The sequence below is a fragment of the Anser anser genome (assembly GCF_964211835.1).
Source record: "Anser anser genome assembly, chromosome: 15".
Lineage (NCBI taxonomy): Eukaryota > Metazoa > Chordata > Aves > Anseriformes > Anatidae > Anser > Anser anser.
Window position 1 is genome coordinate 1,036,174 of NC_139736.1, and position 23,002 is coordinate 1,059,175.

At 52.1% G+C, this 23,002-nt stretch overlaps 1 protein-coding gene across 2 annotated transcripts in view; it reads right to left on the minus strand.

The window, feature by feature from the left end:
- PRKCB (protein kinase C beta) overlaps positions 1–23,002 on the minus strand; it is a 119,183-nt gene that overhangs the window by 4,649 nt on the left and 91,532 nt on the right. The window contains exons 12-17 of one of the 2 annotated variants that reach the window (XM_083800113.1): positions 22,912–22,974; positions 21,061–21,199; positions 18,541–18,621; positions 18,213–18,320; positions 12,640–12,780; positions 3,471–4,870 (exon numbers count right to left, since the gene is read on the minus strand). In XM_083800113.1, coding sequence (XP_083656239.1) covers positions 4,712–4,870; positions 12,640–12,780; positions 18,213–18,320; positions 18,541–18,621; positions 21,061–21,199; positions 22,912–22,974 — 691 coding nt within the window. In that variant the 3' untranslated portion in view covers positions 3,471–4,711. Of the gene's footprint in view, positions 1–3,470; positions 4,871–12,639; positions 12,781–18,212; positions 18,321–18,540; positions 18,622–21,060; positions 21,200–22,911; positions 22,975–23,002 lie in introns of those variants that run through there. The other variant, XM_083800114.1, reaches the window with a different exon arrangement.

The window sequence follows — 23,002 nt, forward strand, 5'->3', positions numbered from 1 at the left end:
AGCACCCCTGCACCTGGCTCTGAGAGAGAACAGCGGCAGCTCCCGGCATGCAAACCCAGCACTGCACTCACACCCGCAAGGAGGAGCCTGGAGGAAGCAACACGCCTCGAGATGGAAGTAAACGTTCAGTACGATTTCAAAATTTGCACAAAATGATCAGCTGTAAGAGCTCCTTTCACTTTGATTTTTTTAGATTACGTCATGATATGGCATTGATCGACGCAGTGTTTTACTGATTTAATTTAAGGTGAGGATGTGATTTGCTCCAGGGTTGTAGATATAAAATACACAGCAGTTCAAAACCTCAAAGAATGAAAATTCCACATATGCAACCTTTTATCATTTTAATTTCATAAAAGGAACAACTTTGCAACTACATCCAAGAAAAAAAAAAGAAAAAAAAAAGAAGTCATTGTCTCAGTCAGCACCAAGAACCTACTATTAACACGTCAATCAGTCCCTCTGCCTAGTGAAGGTGCGTTCTGGCTGCAGGACGTTACCGAGCCTGGGCTGAAGGGGAAACCAAGGCGCTGAAGATCCCACATAAGCACTCAGGATCCTTCATCCGTAAGGGCAGCACACGGAGGGAGGATGCTCCTTGCAGAGCAGCAGCGGCCGGCAGCGTAATGCGGGGCTGTGAAACCGCCGCTGCTCCGTGCTGCTGTTAAAGCAAGTAGGGACAAAGGGCTTTCCAGCAGTGCCTCTACATAGGAGCTTAAATGGGGAGGAAACTCAGTCATTCACAATCCTCTCCCAGTGTTTCTAATTACCAGCAGATCCCTGCGACTTGCTGCAGTGCCCGGCCTCCGCCGGGCACCTGTGCTGGCCCCATGGGCACGCCTGCACCACGACGGTGGCTCCCTTTTGGCTGAAGGCTGGGCTATGGCAAAGGCCAGGCTGATGCAGAGAGGAGCAGGAGCCCCAGGGCTGGGATGCTTCGGGAGCCCCACAGCCAGCGCCCCCTGCGCCAGCAGCTGCCGGGCTGGACAAGTGGCCCTGCAGGTTACAAATTCGGTGCCTCGTAGGAACCTGCAAAACGGTCATTTTTCATCCTCTGCCTTTGAACCAGGGCCTCTGCAGTGCCAGGGGAGCCTGGCCTGCCCTCCCCACCACAGCCATCCACCGGCTCTTTACTGATGAAGCATCCAGCGGGCGATATGCTGCCCTCTAACTGCAGCTCCTCTTGTGCCAAACCACGCCGTGGGCTGCAGGTGCCTGCTGGTGGTGGGGCAGAGATGTCAACACCTCTGAGCCCCGAGCTGGAGCATGGCCAGAATACAGCAAACAGCCCGGCCCCCTGCCCTCCGCCCAGCCCTGGCTCCTGACGGCGCTGCACAGGAGCACTGCATCACAAACGTGTTCTCTACCACAGCTGCATCAACCCTCTGGAGACGAGCTCCAACTCGAGTGGTGGCCCAGGCCCACCACATCCTCGTGGGGATGCTGCTCCCCATGGGAAGTATTGCTTTGAGGCAGCTCCAGCCTTGCGAGGAAGACAAGAGGGCAGACAGAGCCAAGGATGGCCAAGAGGAGACAAAGCCAGAAGAAAAACAGGGACGGAGCTCAAGGAGCAAGGAAGGAGCTGGAGAAAAGCCAGGAGGTGGATGCACAGCCAAGTGAGCAAAGCCTTGAACCCTGCCTGCCCTGCTGGCTCCAGCGGTCCCAGCCTGCTCACCCTGCGGGAGCTGGGGCTGCAGCTTTCCCTTCGGACAAGACAGCTTGGAGCTGGCACAGCCCCGCACTCGCCTCCCAAACGCCAAGAAGGAAGAAGGGGAGGATCTGGGGGCACAGAGCAGGAGTGGGGAAGGGGAGACTTCAGATGCAGAGCTCTGCCAGACAAAGGAGGAAGCAGCAGAAATGTAAGTGTAGGGCAGACCCCAGCACGTGCAGAAGGAAGGAGGTGGTGCCGGCACCAGGCTCCCGCCGCGCTCTCGGGATGCTGAGCTGTCAAATGGTTCCCAAGGGCCACATCAACCCAAATGAACCAGCACCCAGACGATGCTGTCCTACCGAGCCAGGAGCTTCCCCGAGCAGGAACGCTGTGACGGGGAACAAAACGGGCACATCTGGCACCTGTGCAACTTGCCATGGTGGTCCCCAGCCCTCCGGAGCAGTCTCTGCTGGTGGTGCCGGGGGCTGCTTCTCTGCAGCAAGTGCTCAGCCTGGGAGCCCTCGGGGCGAGCGAAACCTGTGGCTTGTCGGCTGCAGAGAGCTCCGGAACTGGCGGCGCTGTGCTGGGAAGGGGCTCGGGGCTGCCGGCTCCCCCTGCACAGCCTCCTCCCGCAGCTTCTGCCTCTTGCTCCTCCAGGGCCTTGGCAGGAAAACGCATAAACAGGAGAGCTCAGCTGTGAGTGCAGCAAAGCAGGTTCTGCTGATTTCTTACCTTGAGTTTTGTCTGAAATTGCTGGCAATTTGGCCTCTGTCAAAGATGACGAATAGCTTGTAAGCAGGTAGGGAATGGCTACACAGATCTGGTAAACAGAGAGAGGAGAAGGATGGGGAAATTCAAGGCTGAAAACGCCCCCAGTGAAGGGCTCAGGGGCTCCAGGAGGTGCGGGGCAGGACAGAGCGGAGCAGGGCACAGCAGCGTGGGGGCACTGCGTGGCAGCAGCACCCGGGCTCCTGCAGGGCACGCCTGGCCCCATGCAGCCTGGATGGGGCTGGTGGGACAGTGCCTGTCCCCATCCCCAGCCTCGCACCCTGCGGCCTCCGAGCCCCTTCCCGCAGGCCGGGCACAGCTGGGGTTGGCTCCTGCTGGCGCGAGCGCTGCTGCCGTCCGGTGCTGCTCAGAAAAATCCTGCAGAGCTCACAACTGCGGTAATTCAGCAGAAGTGGGTTTCCAAAGACAGAAAGGAAATTCTGCATGTGTTCAGGAGAAGGGAGGCTAGCAGGAACCTGTAATCCCTCTTTAGCTGAAACTGCCAATTGCTTTTAACAACTGCTCCTTTGAGAGCGAGCAGGCAGGGCGATGAGTCACCGACACACGGCATGCTGCCTCACCGAGATAGTTGCGACTGCAGCTTCCAGAAATCCTCAGCGCACACTGCGATTGTCTCCATTCAAGACATTTAAAGGGATACCCAAACGGCAGCACCCACAGGAGGGCCGTCCGATGCCCGAGTCGTCCTTCCTCCGAGGGACAACGGAGAGAAAAAACGCCTCTCGTGCACGTGAGGCCGCTCAGCAGGCTCACCGCTGGCCGATGCTGGCTGCTGCTGCTGATGCACAGCCTCCGCGCTTCCTCCATGCTTGGAAGATGCTCCCAGGGCGTTGCACGCTGGTCAGACGGAGCAGGGAGGTGCAGGGCAGCGTTGTGCCAGGTGCTCCTGCCTGCTCTGCTCGCCGGACACCGCGGAGCCGGCACGGTCCCAGCTCAGCGGCTGGCAGCCCGCAGCGTGGCGCTCCCGGCATCCCTGAGCCCAGGCCTGTAGAATTTCATTACTTCCAAACAAATGCAGGTTTCTTTCACATTATTTCACATTTTTTTTATTTTATCATCAGTACTGGGGAAAAAAAATTGGCACGTTACAACTGAAAGCAGACCGATACAAAGTGACAGCCCACGAACATCTGCAGAACAGTATAAAAGGAAGCTGTACGCTTGGTACTGTTCCTAGAGAAATGCATCCGGCCAGAAACTTTTCTTTGATGCCAGAAACAAAACTTAGGCAATTTAAATATCTAGCGGCATTTTTTTAAAGTAGGAGTATTAGTTGAAACAAATTTCTTTACAAGCTTCATATCAGAATTCACAATACTGTTCAATGTTAAATAGCATCTCATTTGTGTTAATACCATTTTTGACACATTTAAAGCGCAGGTAACAAACTCAATCAATTGCTTTGGCATTTGAAAGAAAAACAAAGAAAATGCTTTGGTACGAGAACCAATGTTGTGTGATATTTACTAGGGTGACCATGGATTTGAAAGCATCTACAGCAGCTCTTTCGTATTTCCTGTTTACAGCTGGATATGTTTCTTTTGATGATAAAAGTGCTACTTAGAAACTGCACAATCAGGAGAAATCTGTGTAAACAGCAGACCTGGCTTCCCTAATAATTTATCACTGCTACTGAAGACCCAACGAGGAGAGCGGTGCCTGCCCACACATGTGCGTAGAAGTCTATGGGGGAGGCAGGAGGTTCCGTGGTGGGTTAAGCCAACACGTGGTAGAACTACCAGAGAAGCAAGGATCTGCAGCATCTCAGCTCTCCTGACCAACTCTCCACTCTTACGAGGAGCTTACAGGCTTAGCTGGCAGCACCTGCACTGCAGGATGCGTGCCTGCACCAGGGGAAAGGCTCAGTAAAAAACCACTTACTTGCCACTAAGGCTAAGAAAGCAACAGATTAAAATTTCATGATTATATTAAAAGAGTTAGAAAGGGGCAGAGAGGGAATCAAAGCACATGGTTAAGAGATTCCTCCTAATCATCATGGCTGACATCTGTCCATTTTACCTGTTAGCCAATACACTATTTTCATTTTTTACAAATAAAATTTCATAAAAACATTGTGTTTACTTACTGCACATCACCTACCCTTCAGGCATGCCCCAAATCATGTGAAGACACTTCTGGCTTTGAAATATGGTCACTCTAGTAGTATTACTAAAGAAAAACCATGAATGCAGCTTTTGCAATGGAAAATGTCACCACAACAGCAGTTGGGACTGGATGATAAAGATGCAGGAATGAGATCTGCACAGCTACTTAGCTCTTGGCTTCAGGTTTAAAAAACTCAGAGTTAACAAAGGAAAATCCTTCGAATTCTGACTGGTCAATGTTCCTGATGACTTCCTGGTCAGGAGGTGTTAACACGGGTGGATGGCGAGTGAAAAACCGGTCGAAGTTTTCAGCATTGCGTCCACACTATGAGAGGGGAAGAAAAGAACGTATGGTGGGTGGAGAAACAAAGCAAACGCAAACGGGATGCGGTCTGCAGCAACCCCTCCCAGTCACACCTCACAGAGCGGGTTATTTTAACACAGCAAATGGCAGAAAAGAAAAAGGTGCAAAACACTCATGGGTTTTGTTAGTCGTCAGGTGATGGTATCTCATGGAATAGCCAGAGACCGACACAAATCTGCTGGGTGCGCCATGGTAAGTAATTGCAAGAGAGGAATGAGATGGGAATGCAATTACTTGCTGACTTTCCCCTGTCTGCATGCAGTCCCCTACCTTGTCCCACACTGCCATGCACACGCAGTTTCTCTTCTGAAAGATCCCTGCAGTTTTAGGTTGTAGCCAGATATGTGCCTGCGCTTGATCACTCCTCCTGTCCTGGAACTGCAAGTTTTCATCAAGCCTGGGCTGCTTAGATGATTCTCCCTGTTGCTGCTCAAGGAGAGGGCCTCTCACCTTCTGCAGAGCTCTTCCTGTGTAAACCACTGCTGGCTGGAGGCTCGGTGCAGGCAGCTGTGCTGCTGGAAATTTCCAGGCCTGCTCTGTCCCTTCCCGATGTGTCTGCTGGACGCTCGTCCACGACCAAGGCCCCATCCCCGCTGCTCCCAGGCTGCTGCCGGACACGGAGGGCTGGCCAGGGGCAGGCAGAGCCCGGCCGCTGCAGCAGGAGCTGGGGCACTGGGGTGCTCAAGCCGGCAGCTTTGTGCACGTGGCAGCCGTGCAGTTCTCTGTACAGAGCATCCCGAGAGCTCTCTACAGCACCTGCACAAGGCTGGCTGTCTTTAAACACCCTTCTTACGGCCATTTCTCTCTTGCCCTTGAAGGCAGCTATTAACGCTGCTTGAGACGGGGAGGGAAGCCAGGGGGGCTGGCGAGCTCCCTCCCAGCATCGCCGGGTGACAGAAGAGCCCAAAAGCAGTGGAGCCTGGGTGGCACGGCCCAGCTGGCACAGTGCTGCGGGGCAGAAAAACCACCTGAGAGAGCCAGAGCTCCCTGGAGCCAGGCAGCATCGCCCTTGGCTGCCTTGGAGCTGGTGCCCAGCCAGCAGCCGAGGACCTGGCCGGCTGCGCCTCCGTCTGCAGCGGACCGGGGAGGTCGGGAGCAGGGTGACATGCCAGACGCTTTATTTAATTTTCTTAGCAATCAAAACAAGGGTCCTGTAACTTCCTGTGCTGCAAGTGATTATTTAATATAATAATAATAGCAATAGCTAAAAACAGGTGGATACTGGGTTACTGCAGCAGCCACAAATTGCGCTCAATTACCACCTATCACATGCATGTCACATCCCGTATGAACTGCAGCTAATGACTCCGCTTAAGGGTTGGTGAACTCCCCCTCTTATCGGTGCCGTCACACAAACGGTGCTCTCCTGGCCCTGCCTCCCCAGGAGAGATGCAGAGGCCAGCACTGCTCAGCCCGTCTCTTCTCCCCGTCCATTTCCCTACGGAGAACACATGCCTAAAGTGCTGGGACAATTCCTCCTGGTATTTAACTTTCATTTGCTGAGGAAACAGATTTACATTTTTAATAAACATCAGACTAAATGTAATAAAATATTAAAGCAAATACTTGTAAACTTCAACATCTCCCAGTGCCTTACTCTGCCAGAGAGGAGGTTTCAGGGAAGACAAGAGGAACATCCATCAGCCTCCACTGCTGTTTTCTTTTGGCAGCTCTTACCACATTCTTATAGCAACAAGTGCGACACTTATTATTCCCTAGTCTCCAAAAAAAGTTCAACAGGTAATGTTTGAGTCAATTTAACTCCAGCTACAGCCATGCTGAACACCTGCATGTCCGGCCTCTGAGCCCATTCCTCCACAGCACCGTATCCTTCTATTTTGCATGTCCGTGCCCACAGCCCACTTCTGGCCTGCCTCTGTCAAGCTGCTGCTCCCCAGCGCATCTCCTGCCATGGCCCTGAGCTGGACACGGTTTCTAACTCAGCACTCGGAGACCTTGGAAGCACCTTCCCCCTCCTACCCCCCTCCCGTGCTGTTGTGGCCATGTAACTGCAGCACTCAGGGTAAACACAGCTTCTTTTTCAAGTATTTTGATACAAAAATGAGTCGGTGCTACCCAGGGGAGGAGTTAGGCGAAAAAGAAACCCAAAAATCCGAACAAAACGCTCATAACTGAACAGGCAAACACAGTGCAAGCCAGTTTACTGGAACAGTAGTAAAACGAGGGCTTCCCAAAGGAGCCTGAGCAGCCTTTCCATGCAGCCTCCGAAGAGGCCTTTCATCGGAGCGCTGCGGTTACGCGGGACGATGCTGCCCACATGGTGCCCTCCAGGAGCCACCCTGTGGAAGCTCCTTACTGAAAGCACAGAGACCCCGGTGGGAAACGACCTCTCCAAAGGCAGGGTAACAGTCCATGCACCAGAAAACACAGAGCCCGGGACAAAAACCAACAGCAGAAAGCCAGTAAGGGGATGGGTAATGAAGTCACAGGACACAAGCAAAGCGAGCGGACTGGCGGGCCCGGCTGGTTAGCTGCTCTTGTCCTGCCTTACCGAGCCCTACTAGGTGCACAGACCCTACCCCAGGCAATTCTCCCCATGTTCTCTCTGAATTTCCTCCCCAGGAGGACCAGGTGGACACAAACTAACAGGGATGTGCCCGTGAAGCGGCAGCACTGACCTCTGGTTATCCTCCCAGCGATCCCCGTGTCCCCATCTGCAGCCCGCGTCCGACCCCAGCCCCTGTCTCTGCCGAGGCTGGGGGCAGTCCGAGGGCCACGTCGCAGCTCCCCGTGGCGCAGGTGTGCGGCCGCACTGACAGCCCCGAGAGCCTCGCCTGCAGGAGCAGTCCCGGGCATTGCTGAGGCAGTGCACCTCATTTCTGGGTGGTTCAAATGCCGAAAGCAACCCCCCTCTAATGCAGGGCAGCAGCAAAGTTCGCAGATATCCAGAAACTAACGCAAGGTGGGCTCCTGAGAAGCTGGTAATTCCCACCGTAAGGAGCTGGAACAATGCCCATCACAGCTCCAGTTTCTTTGGGAAGAGCTGGTAGACTGCAGACCACGCAATCAAGCACTGCTTTAGATTCTTGCAAAAGCACGTTTTAGATGTTTGACAAGTCAGCATCAGCCCAACGCCTTCCTGAAAGCCATCATATTAACATCAAAATAGAAAATAAATTCCCAAAATTGAAGTTGCCAGTTCCACAAAGGCTGGAAGCTAACATCATGAAACAAAGAGACATGGGCTTTGCCAGGCCACATTGTCACCAGTCTTCCCCCTCAGCACTGAGATAAAATACACTATGAGCGAGATTACTGAGAAAGTCTGCCGTGCTTAAGGTTATCAGTGCGGTAACACACGACATAGCAGGGTTTACCTGGTAATAAGCAGCTCACCTGCAGATTCTATCAACATCCAATATACACTGAAAGCTGTACAGTGCTTTGAAAATACAGCTGTCATTGCCTATTAGCTTCACGAGATCTTGGTGGAGACATGCGAGGCAGCCCATGTGAAATGTCTGACAGCACTAGCCTTCTTTTCGCTAAGGAGAAATGTCCTGTCTTAAAAAAAATCAACAAAAGCAACTCCATCAGAAAGATTTAAAAACTAATCCTTGTAAAGTGCTGCCAGTTATTGGGATAGAAGGTACGAATATACTTTTAATATGCATATTGGCAAATGATAATTCTCACCATAATGCAATAAGGCAAGAATATGTGGTTGGAAAATTTTAGAACTTGCACCTATCCATAATGTTTTGCGTCCAGATTTGTGAAGATTGCTTTTATTCCTGCAGACCTTCTGTTCTGATGTATAACACTGCCTGGTCAACAAAACAAATAGCTCCCAAAGAGGAGGGTGTGCTTTCTCATGGATAAAATAAATACTTTAAGGCTGGAAATTGTCTTTGGGTTTACAGAAGCTCCATCCAACCCCAAACACAGCTTTTAAAGGCTGTTACCATGCATCTGTGCTGTCCTGTTATGGTGACAGCAGCTGAAACTACCTTGGAGAGGTGCCGCTCAGCACACTCATACCAAGGCCACCCGGTGCCTGGTGGAACACAAACCCTGCTCGCCCCAGGCGGCTCCGTGGCAGCACGCTGCCAGCCGCCCGGTACGGAGGCGAGGGCTGCCCGCTCGCAGGGGCAGGGAGAAGGGCCCTACTGCTCCGGGCTGCACGCGGCCGACACCCGCAGGAGCTCCATCCCTTACAGCTTCTAAAATTAAGTTCCTCTTTAAAGGACGGGAGACATGCCGTATGAATTTTTACATTTATCTAAAGCCACGCTGTGAAAAATTGCCTTTAGTGCTTTATTAATGTGCAGGCATCACTCCATCCTGAATGGAGAAAGGGGGAGGGTGGGAATTTATCTTACATAAATCCCCAATGTGTCCTGCCTAATATTTATAGCCACCAGAAAATGACTTTTTTTTCTAGCAGCAGAAATAAAACTGTCAGTTTAGAAGATAGCCTTTTTATTTTATCAGCTTCTAGCTTGATTTCAAATAGAGACAAAAGGCATCATAAAATATTTTCCATTGATCCCTGAGATGCGATCAAAGATCACAGAAAGCCAAGGATGGTTGTTTTTGGGCTGTGATGAAGTCTGCATTCCCAGCAGGCTGAACACGCCCTCGTTTTCCCAGTTTTTTGGCCCAGACCATGGCTGCAGCCACAGCCCCTGGGGAGATGACCCGGCGAGCATGTGTCTGCCCATGTCCCTGGGTCTCCTCCCCAGAGACTGAAACTGCAGCCACCAAGATGCACAGGCAGGAGAACCGGAATGTTTTCAAATCCGGGTCTATAAATGGCATTTCACTATCACTTAATTCAAAGTAATTAGAGGAATATTCATTTATGCTATTAAAAATTATTAGATTAAAAGCAAATTTTTAAACCACTGTCCTGTTGTGAGCAATCCTGTGCTCTGCCATGTGATTTCAATGCTTTCAAAATGAGGAGACTTTTCAAATCACTAGGCTTTATGTAAAGTAAAGGAGTAATTAGATACCAAAAACAATAATTATCTCAATGAGAGATGGAGAGAGCAGGCAAGTGTAAATACACTTCCCAGGGTAAATGCAGATCCTTGAAAGGAATTGTTATGCACAAACCAAACCCAGGAGCAGCCAAGCACAGCCCCATGTCAAAACCGCTGACTTTCTGCACGCCAAAGACAACCCAGACCCTGATCTGTCTCGTTACCGTCTCTGTGATAAAGGTTAATCAAGCACAAAGCACAAAGCAACGCACGAGCTCCTGGGAATTTATTTTCAGCTCAGGGTATGCAACGCCCGAGTCAGGCGGAGGGCCGAGCGGCCGCTTTTCTCTTGGCTGCAGCTTTGCGAGAGGTGCGGTGAAACCCTCCCTGGCGACTGGGCACTGGGGAGGTGAGGCAAGCCCTCACCTGCACCCACGCTCACTGCCCGCAGAACTGCTAAAAAAACCAGAGAAACGTGGCATAAAAGAAGATGCGGGTGCTGCCGACGCGCTGCCAAGCAGGGAGGGCTGTGCGGCGAGCTGCCCGCAGCCCGGGGCAGTCGCCTGGGGAGCGATGCAGGGGCAGCACAGAGCCGTGTGTGCAAGGGGGGCTTTTATCCTGCTTGAGCAATGAGCAAGCACCAAGCTGCGATACCTTTTGCTAAGCAAAATTTGTTGGCTTGGTGCTTAGCACACCTCTGTGTGACCTCTGCGAAGCCGGGGTGGTGTCCACGCGGTGAGCCACTCGGGGGGCTTCCTGCAGCTCGTGGGCAGGCACCGAGCCCACAGCATTTGCGTGTTATTCAGCATCTTCCAACTTTGGTTTGCCAGCAACCTCTGTAACCTTATCTTTATAAAAGCTGATTTAAAAGGAAAAGGACTCAGGCAGAGGTAAAAAGCACAAAGCGCCCGCTCTAGCAGGTGCTCAGGCCCCTGCACAAATAGCTAAAGGTCAGAAGCAGCAAGCAACGCCTTTCCCACCCTAATGCATTCTGAAGTTGCCCAAACCCAGATTTTCATTGCTGTGCTGCTCTGATCTGCGCTCACAGATGGCATGAAAGCAGCAGCTTTTTCTGCACAGATGCATTGCTGTTGAAATATCAGCTATCAGCAGGTACCTGAGTTGTCTTAATCCTACCTAAATCCTAAATCAACTGCGCCTACCTTTCTACTAATCTTCCTGCCCTATCAAACGCGGAATTTTCCCCAACAGCAGCCGTTAGGTGAGAGGCAACAGGCAACAGCTTACCAGTGCCTGTTCCACTGTCCGTGATCAAAAGGATTTTTAAAGAAATGAGACGTTTAAAACAAGATAAAATTTGCATATTTTAAAACATAAGAACAGTGAGAAGGCATTTGTGACAGAATTGTTTTCAGCTGTAACACGACAACCGAGAGGTAACACCATGTCACAACACAGGGCAAACAGCGCAACAGTGCGCTGCGCAGGAGGAAAGGGCAGACAGCAGGGGAGGGACACAGCGCCGGTTCCATCAGCAAACGAGCACAGAGGTGAGAAACAACAGCAGCCGCAGACTTCAGGAGAAACAGACTCTTACAGGGTAAGGAAAAGCCTCGGGAGCCTGGGATCCTGCACCCTGGAGCGCTCTGCTGCCCCACCTGAGCTCAGACCCACTCTGCTCTGGTCTCTGAGCACCGTTGGCACAAGGGCTAGATCCCATCCCAAGCAAACAAACCAGGGCGTGTGCAAATGGCCCCCAAAGACTTCTGTACTACTGCACTTTGATATCAAAGTCAATGCTTTCCCAGTAATGCCCACCCTACACAGGCTAGTGGCTCGAAGACGCCGCTCCTGTTGGAAAGCAGAACCGGCTGCGGTTCAGATCCCTGCCCGCACCCAGCACAAGCTGCCCTGCAGCCTGGATCCCTGTGTTCCTGATGCAGGAAGGAGCGTGTTTCTCTTTGCTCATGCTGTGGGCACTGCAGTGAAAGCCTCTGAGCACAGCAGCCCCCCAGGTTTGTGCAAAGGCATCACTATGCAGGAGTTAAGTTTGCAAAAATATCTGTCTGACATTTAAATACGTGGTGCCATGCTGCTGCAGGGCTTGAAAGAGTCAGAGCTCCCAAGTCCCTAGCGCGTACAGCACGTCCCTCGCTAGCGAAACCCATCTTAGAGAGAGGCAGGCACGACACGGAGCAGCCACGTTCTCCTTGCAGAACTCCTCTGCATTTCCGCATTAGCGCTCACACCCAAGTCAGGCTCCAGCCTTCCACGAGTTTACCTTGGAGAGAAAGTGCTGAGTGAAACACAGCTTCGTTACCAACTGGGGCAGACGATGCTGCTGAGCTAGATGTTAAAATAAAGTTTAGATTCAAAAGAGAGAGAGCGAAACCTGTTCAGCTTAAGAAAAAGGGAGAAAAGAAGACAGAAAGACTGACCCCTGAGATAACAAAGTGACAGCATTGCAACGCGATTAAATCTGCGAGCGAAACGTGGGGTGTTGCTGTCCCTGTAAGTCAGAGCGAGACAAAGCATCCAGGCGGTACAGCAAGTGACTCTTTCACAACAGTTGTTTGCCGTGTGCCAAATCTACAGATATGTGATCTTCTGAACGGATAAATAAGTGATTTTTATCATAAAATAAGGATTAGAAATAAATAAGAAATAAGGATACCTCCACACTGCGGGTAAGATGAGCAGCGCCTGCACATATGCTCGTGTGCGTGTGCACCCACCAGCGTGAGTGGGAGACTGTGCAGGAGAGAAAGAGCGTGCGGGAGAGGGGGAGAGGCGGAGCACACGTAACACAGTCACACTTACAGCCTTTGGCTTGAAGGGAGGCTGAATCTCTTTGCGCTCCAGCTTGTCCCAGTCGATGTAGCGGAAGAAGGCGTGCTCCTTGATGTCCCGCTCCCCTTCTGGGCCACAGCCCAGCCGCTTGGCAGGGTGCTTGGTCATCAGCTGCGGGAGAGAAAAAGCAGCAGCAGTCATTCACGGAGTGCCACGCGGCTCCACAAAGCATCTCCAGGGCCTGGAGCAGGAGAGGGCACTGTCCCCGTGACGCTGTGATGCCCAGCGCGCAGGCACAGGGCAGCCTGCGATGCGCAAAGCCTGCCCGGGGAGCCCCGAGATGCTCTGTGGGCTTGGTGCTGGAGGCAGAGGATGGAGGGAGAAGCAGGAGCAGCTCCAGGGACGGGGCTGGCTGGCAGCTGCTGAAGGCAGCAGGCCGCAGCAGAGCGCAGGTACAGGAGCAGGGTGGGAGCAGCACAGCTCCTCTTCCTCGCGGAAGGAAACCGCTCACCAGAAGCGCCCGGCTGCCAGAAGCCCTGCCAGCACCACTGCAGCCTTGCCAGCCGGCTCTAACAGGGGCAGCGGGGTGCGAACAAGCTGCTTAGCACTCAGCTTGCTTGGTGGCAAACTTCTCAGCAGCTGCATAATTAATTTTAAAGGCCACTGCCCGTTTAAGATGAACAATCTGCCCTCAAAAGGCTTCATTAGCCCTAGAAGCAGAACCCCCACTTCTCTGGATCTGCAGCCACACAGACAAGAGACATATTTCCAACAAAGGAGCCAACTCACAGAAAAAAGCACACACAACCCATTAATGCTGTTTATCATCTGAACTTCTCCTCTTCGCTGACTCAATAAGAGAAGTGAAATGGGCCACGGGAATCAAGGGCGGCTGTACAAACATTAATATCCGGGGGGCATTGTTTGAGCCGTGTTTGGAGATAAGATGGAGATTCCAGAGATTTAGAACAGTTGATGAGCACGGAGAACATGAGCCGTGCACCTGCGACACAAGGACTGCTTTATTAAACACGGGGCTGTCCGCACTGACCCTGGGCCGTGCAGAGGCTGAAGCCAGGCTGGCCCTGCACCGCACCCCACAGACGAGTAGCAGGAAAGGTTTTGATACCCAGGCGTCCCCTGACACCAACCGGCACGGCAGCCTGAGCAGCGGGGCTGCAGGCGGCGTGGGGCCAGGCAGGGCACGGAGCTGCCCCCGCAGCGAGCAGCCTCTGCCCGGCGTGCCCATGGCCACGGGGAGCTGCGCGCCCTTCGACACGAGTCTGCCACCGCACCCATGGCTGCACGAAATGAACTGGCCCAGGGAAGCTGGTCTTTAAAAGCACTGCTCCACAGGGACCTGAAAGCAAGGAGGAGCAGCCTGCAAAACAGACAAAACCCTCCAAACCACCCAGAAACTTAAAAAACAACAAACAAACAAACAAACAACAAAAAAAACCTAACAAACGACTAGTGAGAGCAGGGCTGATAAACACTGTGCTGGCAAATGGGGCTCCATCCACGGCGAGCCAGCTGCCACAGCAACCTGCAGCTCAAATACTGACGGAGCGAGACCTTCTCCAGCCCGCCAGCAACCCCCAGAAGCCCACCTGCAACCAGCAAGGGGCCGCCAGGCTTCGCAAGCTGCACAAGTGGTTCTCCAGCTGGCGAGCCCTGCCTCTGGGCGGGCAAGGATGTGTCTGGCACCAGCAGCAGCCGGGAGGGCCCGGCCCCAGCAAGGAGCCGCGGCAGGGACGGGTGTGGGGGCACAGGGGGGCGGGTGGAGGGGCTGGGGGCTGCAGGGCGGCAGCAGAAACAGCGGTGGGATTCTTGTCAAACTTGTGTTTTATTTTGGGAGGTAAATAACGAGGTCTCCTCTGACACCGCAGCATGCAGCCTCTTTTAAGAAAGTCTGCCTGAGCACAAGATGCCTGGCAAGGTGGAAGAAGCTGCTGACGGAGCAGCACGGACTGGTGGGTCAGGTCGGGCTGGGTCTGGTGGCACCGCCGCTGCCAGGAGAGGGGAACGGGGCGCAGGGCAGGAGACCCGGCAGGGCAGGAGCGCTGCCTCCCGCTACACCCACTTCAGGCTGACGCAGGCTCAGCGAAACAAGAGGATCTTTTCATCCCCTTGCCAGGCTCTGGACAGCATCCTGACAATTCAATCAGATCCCGCTTAGCTGTACTAGAGCAGGAAAATAAAAAGCATCCTGTGCCTCAATAAGGTTTTTCTAAAGCAAGTCTCTGACAACAATTCAAGAGCCTGAAATGTGCTAATAAACTGATTTAGTGATCTGGCTGTCGCTGCAAATTGCTTAGCTTGCATTCAGCAAACATGGAAAGAAATCTGTTCTTGGGTCTTGCTTATTACGTGCCGATCCTGAACACACGCACACACCTCTTTAACTTCTACTGCCGGAGATCATCTGAGGCAATGAGGGAAAGCAGGTCTGTGTCTGCAGGATCTGCGTCTCGGCAGACATTGAAGCTCGCAGATGCCCACGCATAAAATTCAGCTGTGAAAGCCTCACCCAGGGCGAGGTGCCGGGACGTAAGGTCACCTATCTGCACAGCACACACCGCAGGGACGCTGCAAATGCTCCGGAGGCTGGGGGGCACCAGCCCCTTCCCTGCTGGCTGCTCCCATCCCTGGGGGGACCCAAACCCGCCGGGCCCCGGTGCCGGACCGATGTGGCCCAGGGGGAGAGCGGGCCCCTGCCTGTGCCAGGAAACACGTCCGCCAGCCGCCGTGCCCCTCAGCGCCCCTCTGTTCTACAGACACTGCCCGCACGCACCAGTAAACACGGCCTCTGCTCATTTACTAATTAGCTTCTCGCAGCCAGAACCTTGTTTCTTACCTGCTGCTTTGTGCTGGGAGTTGTTTTGCACGCACACCCCCCGTGCTTAAATTGAAGTGTTGGTGTTAAACCCGGTTTCCTCATTGCAACACCAATGCACACCACAGTCAGAACAGCTCAGCCTGATTAATGAATCATAAAGGATTTTCTACTTCATGTACCTGCCTGTAAAGCTGAACAGAGCTGTACTACAACACACGTATTCAGTATTTTCAATATATGCATCAAAAAATTAAATTTTCTTGTTTTCCTATTGTGCCTTTATTCATGTGAGCATGAAGGCACCATCTGTTATTGATATATAGGACCCCATAAACATGCAGATTGATTCTCGTGGCTTACATAGGATAAGCATTTAGCTTTGTTTGTATTAAACAGGAGCAAGTTGATTTAATCCCCACACTAATGCACCAAAACCCTTCAAACTTCTGTAGATGAGGAAGGATGCTGAAAGATGCAAATCACCTGCAATGTGATCTGATATCTGATATCTGATATCGGTGGCTTAAATACAGGCACGTCCAAGCCTGGACTCAAGCGCTTTCCCTAACTGCAGCTTTATTTTTTGTCTCTTGAAGGCCAGTAGATGCTACGTGTTCATGCACTTCATTCAGCAGTGCACGCCTCGCACCGAGGGGCAGAGTAAGGCGGGTGTCACAGCCCTGCTGCTGCCAGCACCCCGTCCCGGCGGGGCACCGCAGCAGCTCCTGGCATTCCGGATGACCCCAACGCAGCACGCACAGTGGCTGCCCCAGAGCGCCCGCAGCCTCTCAGCCACCCTCTTTGTACCCGCAGGCCACTGGGGTGAAGCAGGGCGCTCAGCCGGTACAATCTGCCTTTCTGGGGCAGCACCACCAGCAGAAACACTGCTCTAAATACCTGTAAACTTTGGGGAGGCAAACATGCCATTTTATGCCTTTGCTACTAGGCAGAGATTAAGGAGGGAGCTTATGCTCACAGGCAATCTGTTCACCTGGAAAGGGCTGCTTTGCTCAGGCACAGTCAAAGCCCTCCATATGGGAAGGAAAAGGGCTGGTTATTTGTGCCAATACTCTTGTGCATGCACAAGCTCGTTGCTCCACGAGCTCAAAACAGGAGCCTGGGTGATGGGGGAGCTGGGTCCTCATAACCAAGCCGGGGTTCAAGACAGCAATACTAAGTACCTGCACCACGGAAACAAGAGCTCCTGCATCAGCCTTCAGAACAAAATCCGAGCTGACAGCAGAGAAGGAAAATGCTCCATTTGATCTACTAATTGGCACTGACTGTAGTGTCAAGGAGCTGTGTTCTGGTTAACTCTCCATCCTGCTTCCCAGCCAACTCGCTCTGATGAACACTTGTTACTTGGCTCATGCCGATGCAAGGCTTTCAGCGTCAAATGCTTTTCATCTCCGAGCTGTACAACGCAATATCCGAATCCACAGCAAGTGATGACTGGCACCCACATGCCAGAGTGAAACTGTGTAGGAGCAACAAAATTCCTCTGCAATCCTTTTGGGAGAGGATGGCAGTAAAGTACCAAGTCCCTCACATTCAAACGTGGGGGCTTCTCCACTGCTTTCCTCCGGACTGACACAAGGCTGGTTTTGTGCCCTCCCGGAAGACCTGCCACACAGCAACCCAAACAGCACGGCCTCAATGGCTCTGTGGGAAACCCAGATGTATTTCCCTGTATTTGAGGGGAAAACATAAAAACTTTGTTTCCAGCTTATTGATGGTTCCTAAATACTGCACATATTTTTAAGAAAAAATTCTGGTGTAGCAGCTTGGTGATGGCAAAGAACATCACGAGTTTTTGCACACTTCCCTGCAACAGCACTTGTGCAGAGGGAACCACTGCATTGCCAAAGGACAAGTATTTATAAAGAACCAAGCTTTTCTACGCATGGCTAAATTTCTTCCTATTCAGCCTCACATTTCCAGAAGTGAGAAAAGCCATTAGAGCTACACCCAGCAGACGTTTCAATCACGGTCTCTTCTTATCTATTTACAGCATTCAGATTTTGACTGATGCAACAGAAAACAAAGCAGGCAGAAAGATCTATCCCTGCTCCAGCCCCTGCTCGCTCAGAAGCATCATTCCCTCAGGCATGGCAAGGATAAGGGCGTTCAGCATTACACAGCATCTTCCCATCTCCCTGCACAGCCACAAAACCAGCAGGCTTTCCCCTCATGCCACAGTCAAAACACCGACAAGAGAATGAAGGAAGGTGAGGAAATTTTGTGGAAATTCCCCCTTTAGTCACTAGTGTGGTTTCTAAATCGAGGTGTCAATTTTACCGTGTTCTGCTGAAGGTGACTGCCAAGTGGCCGGGGAAGCCTTGCTTCCCTGGGACCCAGTCTGAGCGTGGAACACCTTCAGCAGCATTGCCCCATTAGAGAAGCAAACATCCTGTTTGTAACACCAACTCGGAATCCAAAACTGGAAAGGGACAGCAGTGGGAGCATTAAATGCAAGATGTGTCATTTGTAGATAGAAACACTATTTTGAGATATAGAATGTTCAGAAGTTTTAAATATTAACTATTAAAAGCTAACATTTTAAAATTCCTACACAAAACCATATTTATAGCCCTGCTTAACGCTGTCTGGGTAAGATGAGGCTCAGCCCCAAGCAACAACCACGAACGCAACATCAGGACCTAGCCAGCCTTTATCCACCACAACCCAACTGAACTTGCTCCGGGAGCCCGCAGCCCGACGGGAGCACGCCCGCTGCTCGCGGCCACCAGCGGCCAGCCCTTACCCCTTTGCAGATCGCCACCGCCTCCTTGGACATGGACTTGGGGTAGGCCACATTGTGCTCCATGATGGACTGGAAGAGCTCGTCTTCGTCTTCTCCCTCAAAGGGAGCCTAGAGCAAAGCAAGCAGAGGCTCAGCGGTGTCTGCCTGTCTGCCCCCGGGGGCAGCAGCGCAGCCCCTCGCCCCCACGCCACGGCTCCGGTCCCAGCTCCATCTCCTGCATGGAGCTGAGGCCCCCGTTGCTTGCCAGCACCAGAACAAATTGCACGTCGGCATATGCTCACAACGGAATTTAGCACCAACCCATAGGAATCAATTAAAATTCAATTACCTGGCCAGCTAACATTTCATAGAGCAGGACTCCAAATGCCCACCAGTCCACCGACTTCCCATAGGGCTGATAAGCAATTATCTGAAAACAACACAAACAGCAGGATTACACATCCATTTCTCACCTGTTGGCACAACGCAAACTAATTTCAAGCTGTAGTCGGGGTCAAAAGGACAAGGTCATTTACTGAGACTCGATTCTCCAAAATAGTGTGAAATTGCAATTATAAACAGAACACACAATAGGCCAAGGATCCAGTAAGTTTAAAAGAAATCACTCTACGGATGTGCACTAAATATTGGGAAAAAAAAAAACACACCAGAATATTCACTCTGATTTTGGACAGATTCCTTCTGATTCAGGCAAAACTCCGGCACACGTACTGTGCCCTTTCAGGGCACTCACAGCAAGGCATGTTGCTTCAACAGGGGCAGGAGCAGGAGCTCTTTGTGGTTACCTTGATGCGATTTTTTTTTTTCTGCTGACTTCAGTGCAGCTGGTTTGAAATAACCCAGAGTTTGGCCCTCTGTGTACAGTCTGAGGCCCTTCAAAACACGCTTACAGAATATGGGTAGTCAAAACGCTCTGCCTTCCAGGTTGCCAGTTTGCTTTCTCTTATTTATTACAGAACCTCCCTCACACACACACACAAACAAACAGCAAACACTAACAGAACCAAACAGCACCACCCTTAGCTGAGCAATGCGGTTGTTTTGCAGTTGAAGTCAATGCTGACGTAACTTCATTTTTTTTTTTAATTTCTAAAATCAAAATTTATTTTGGATAAGGCACCAAAACATGAATATTCCTATGTTTTCCATGATTTACGTTGTAAAATCTGAAATCCCGTGACTTCCGTAACGGAACAGCCCTGCAGGAGGGCACGGGGATTGCCCCCGAGCAGGGCGGGCTCGGCCCGGGCTGCGCGCGGAGCCCAGGGGCTCCCATCCCAGGCTCCGGCTCGTTTGCTCGGTGCAGCTGACGGGCGGCATTTCAGCGCTCGGGGTTGGACAGGCCTTGGGCTTCGCCATCTGCTACTTAATGCAAAACAATTACCCGATTTATTCCTCTCAATTACTGAACTCTATTCTGCAAAGACTCACGCGCTCAGGCACGAATGCCGATCGCGTGCCGCCCGTGTGAGAGGTCTGCCAGCCCCGCACGGCCGTCCTCCAGCCCCGCAGCCTCGGGGTCCCGCGTGCAGCCTCCCCAGCCTCCGGGCACCTCACCCAGCCTGGAGGCCGGCCTCGGCCTCGCACACATCCTGCTGAGATCAGACCTCGAGCATCAGCTCCGACATCCCTCCACCGAGAGCGCCTCGAGTCCCTCCCACGTGAGTGCTGGATGGGTTATAAGCGCTCGGGGAAACGTAGGTATGAGCTGCGCAGAGCAGAAAGGCCCGAAAAGACAGCAGTGCCTGGTAGAAATCCTCCGAGAAAACCTGTCTCTGCAATTTGACCTCGCCAGCTGCGTGCCAGGAAAGGTCAAAACGGGGGTCCCACGGGGAGGACACGCAGCCCTGCAGGACGTGGGGCCGGGCCCTGCCACTGCCTTGGCCACCCTGCGGCAGGCCACAATGGAATTCGGTGCCCCGCTTTGAGTTGTGAAGGAGGGGACGTGTACCTTTTCTCCTCTGAGACCTACTGCTAGCAGGCTTTAATGGGATTCCTGGATACTCCAGTGATTTTTATCCTAATTTCCCATTTCCTGTTTTTCTTTTGGAAAAAAAAAAAAAAGAGCAAGCAGGAGAAAATAAGAGTGTAAATGATAATGCTCAGCCAAATACCAAGAGAACCGGTCATTTGTCCTGCTTTGAAAGAGTATTAATCACACAGAGCAAGAGAGCTGCGTAGCAATAGGACACCAATATTAATCTTGGTGGGACAAGGATACGCAATACACATTTGAACTAGTAATTAAAAGCCTCTCTGGCTGCAGCAAAACACAGCATAGCTTAGCATACAAGTGCACCTAACTCCGTCCTAGCAAAGAGAATCTCACTAAAATATTTAAACGAATAAATATTAATCTCATCATTGAAAATTCAGCAAAGTGAGATTTCAGAGGGATATTTTTATTTCACGGGAACAGACGTCTGCGAATAATTACCTACCTGAATTTCACAAATCTGACATTAAATTGCACCCATACAGCACTTCACGTAAGTGCCGTGTGCGACTTCATCTTGCCAGCGATAACCAAACACACAGCAATTGGAGTGATCCCGAGGCATGGGCAGGGCGCTTTTCCTCCCCAGGCACGCAGCCCTTCCTGCGGGCAGCAAGCTGGAGGGATCCAAAAATCTCCACTTCCCAGGGAACCGTTACCCACGGGTAATTCCTTTCTCCCAGCCCGGGGCCGGCAGGGGCGTGGGCTCCCCGGCACGGCACCTTCCCCACGGCTCCCGCTCGGACCCCACGGGAGCACGGTGGCTCCTGCTGAGCGGGTTCTCCCTCGGAGGGAGGTTCTCCCCCCTGGAAGCGCCGTCCCCAAGCACCTCCTGCCTTGCAGGTCTCCTACCTCGGGCGCGATGTAGTCAGGGGTGCCGCAGAAAGTCTTGGTGGTGACCCCGTCCCAAATGTTCTCCTTGCACATGCCGAAGTCGGCGATCTTGATGTGCCCTTCACTGTCCAGCATCACGTTGTCCAGCTTCAGGTCCCTACAAAGTCCAAGTAAAGCAGTTACACAGACGACCACGAGCGAGGCCGTGCAGCAGTAACAAACCTCCTGACCCCTGGGAGCGAGCTGCGGCCTCGTCTCACGTGGGCTCTTTGTAGGATAACGTGTGGGGAAATGCGTACAAACAAGTCGGCGATGTCAGGATGAAGCGTTTATTTTACTTTTAACCCACAGGAACACCACACTGGGCAAATCGCTTTTAAGTGTATGACAGAAAATACTCTCAGTGTGGCAGGGAGACAGATTTAATGGCTCTTTCTTTCGCACCTATGAAAATCAAAGTGTGTTTAAAGCTCACCAGCAACAAATAAGAAGGTACCTACTCAGCAAAAGTCCCTGTATCACCTGTGCTTTTCTCCCCCATGAAAATACAAATCAGAGTGTTTCTCTCTGATCCTCGCCCGCGGCGTGTTTGTGGTGGCCGTGGCCGTTCCCACCAGAGCTTTGCTCCCCAGCACAACCCGGAGGTGCCTCCAGCCGAGGCGATCCCCGACCAGTTCCCAGCACTGCCTGCCCCCACCAGGATGGGTCCTGCGAGCTGAAGGACAGCTTTGTGGCAAACACTCGGCATTTGGGGCACAATTTGTGAACACGGACCGAGGCATATGAAGGGCTGGGACCAAAGCTACAGCAGAACAGTGTCACTGTCATAACGTGCTTCGCACACGGAGTATATCGGGCTGCTCTTGGAGCCAAAAACATTTGACAGGCGAAAATACACTTTAAATACTTCTGCTTGGCATGCTTCAACTTTGCTTGGTTAGGTAAGAGCATAATAGAAGGAACAGCAAAATTTACGACTTCTTGCTGTTTTCTAAGACAGTTTTTTTCTAGTCAGTGCTTCCAGCCCTGATCAGCCAAAGACAAGTGAACACGAGTCTGTGTTCAGGCTTGGAGGAAGAAAGGGGCACTGGGGACTGGCAGACCCAGAATCTCTCTCTGCAGCAGCTGATGGCAAAAATCATCCCTCACATCAGGCTTGTTCCGCTTCTTTCATCTTCAGAACTCCAGCAACTCACAACTCAGTAGTGCAGCTGGCGTTTCCTTTTTGCAAGCACTTAATGCTGTCTGACACTCATTAGGATGCTCTGCTCTACCCTGGGCGCTGGGAATACTCCCGAGCTGGGAAGGGCAGCGGCTCACGAGTTTCAGTGCTTAACCAGCAGCCTCGGAGCATGGCCCCGCACTCAGCAGTCATCCAGCTAACCTTGGATGCTGTAAATCATATTGCGAATGGAAAAGAAGTTTTAGTATCTGACTATAAGTGACAGACTTGCACTGAGCTCTTAGAATAACCCCTCCATAAGCACTTACTTTAATTTAATGATAAGAAAACAGTGCCCTGCAGCAAAACACGTGGCTCAGAGTCAGTTCTGCTGCCAGTGGCATGCGTTGTATGGAGAGAAACGCATGGAGCAGAGGCAAAAGAAGAATCAAGGCTGCTTTTATGAGCTCTCTTTCCTATAAAACCAGGACAAAGACAAGCACACTCTGTAAAAACAGTGTCACCACGAGGCTCCCAGCCCTGGTTTGGGCACGCACACCTGGTGCACGGCCGCCAACCTCCGCCTGTGGCAGTGGCCCACAAGAGGGCCCTGGGGCAGCTGGGCCAGCCCCTGCGCTGCTGTCCTTGTAACCTGCTCCGGCTGCAGTTCTCTGGGGAAGAGAGGGCGGAGGAACTTGCTCACCTACCGATAAATGATGCCTTTGCTTTGCAGGAAGAAGAGGCCAATGGCTATTTCTGCAGCGTAGAATCTGAAATGAAAGATTTAAAAGAAGGACT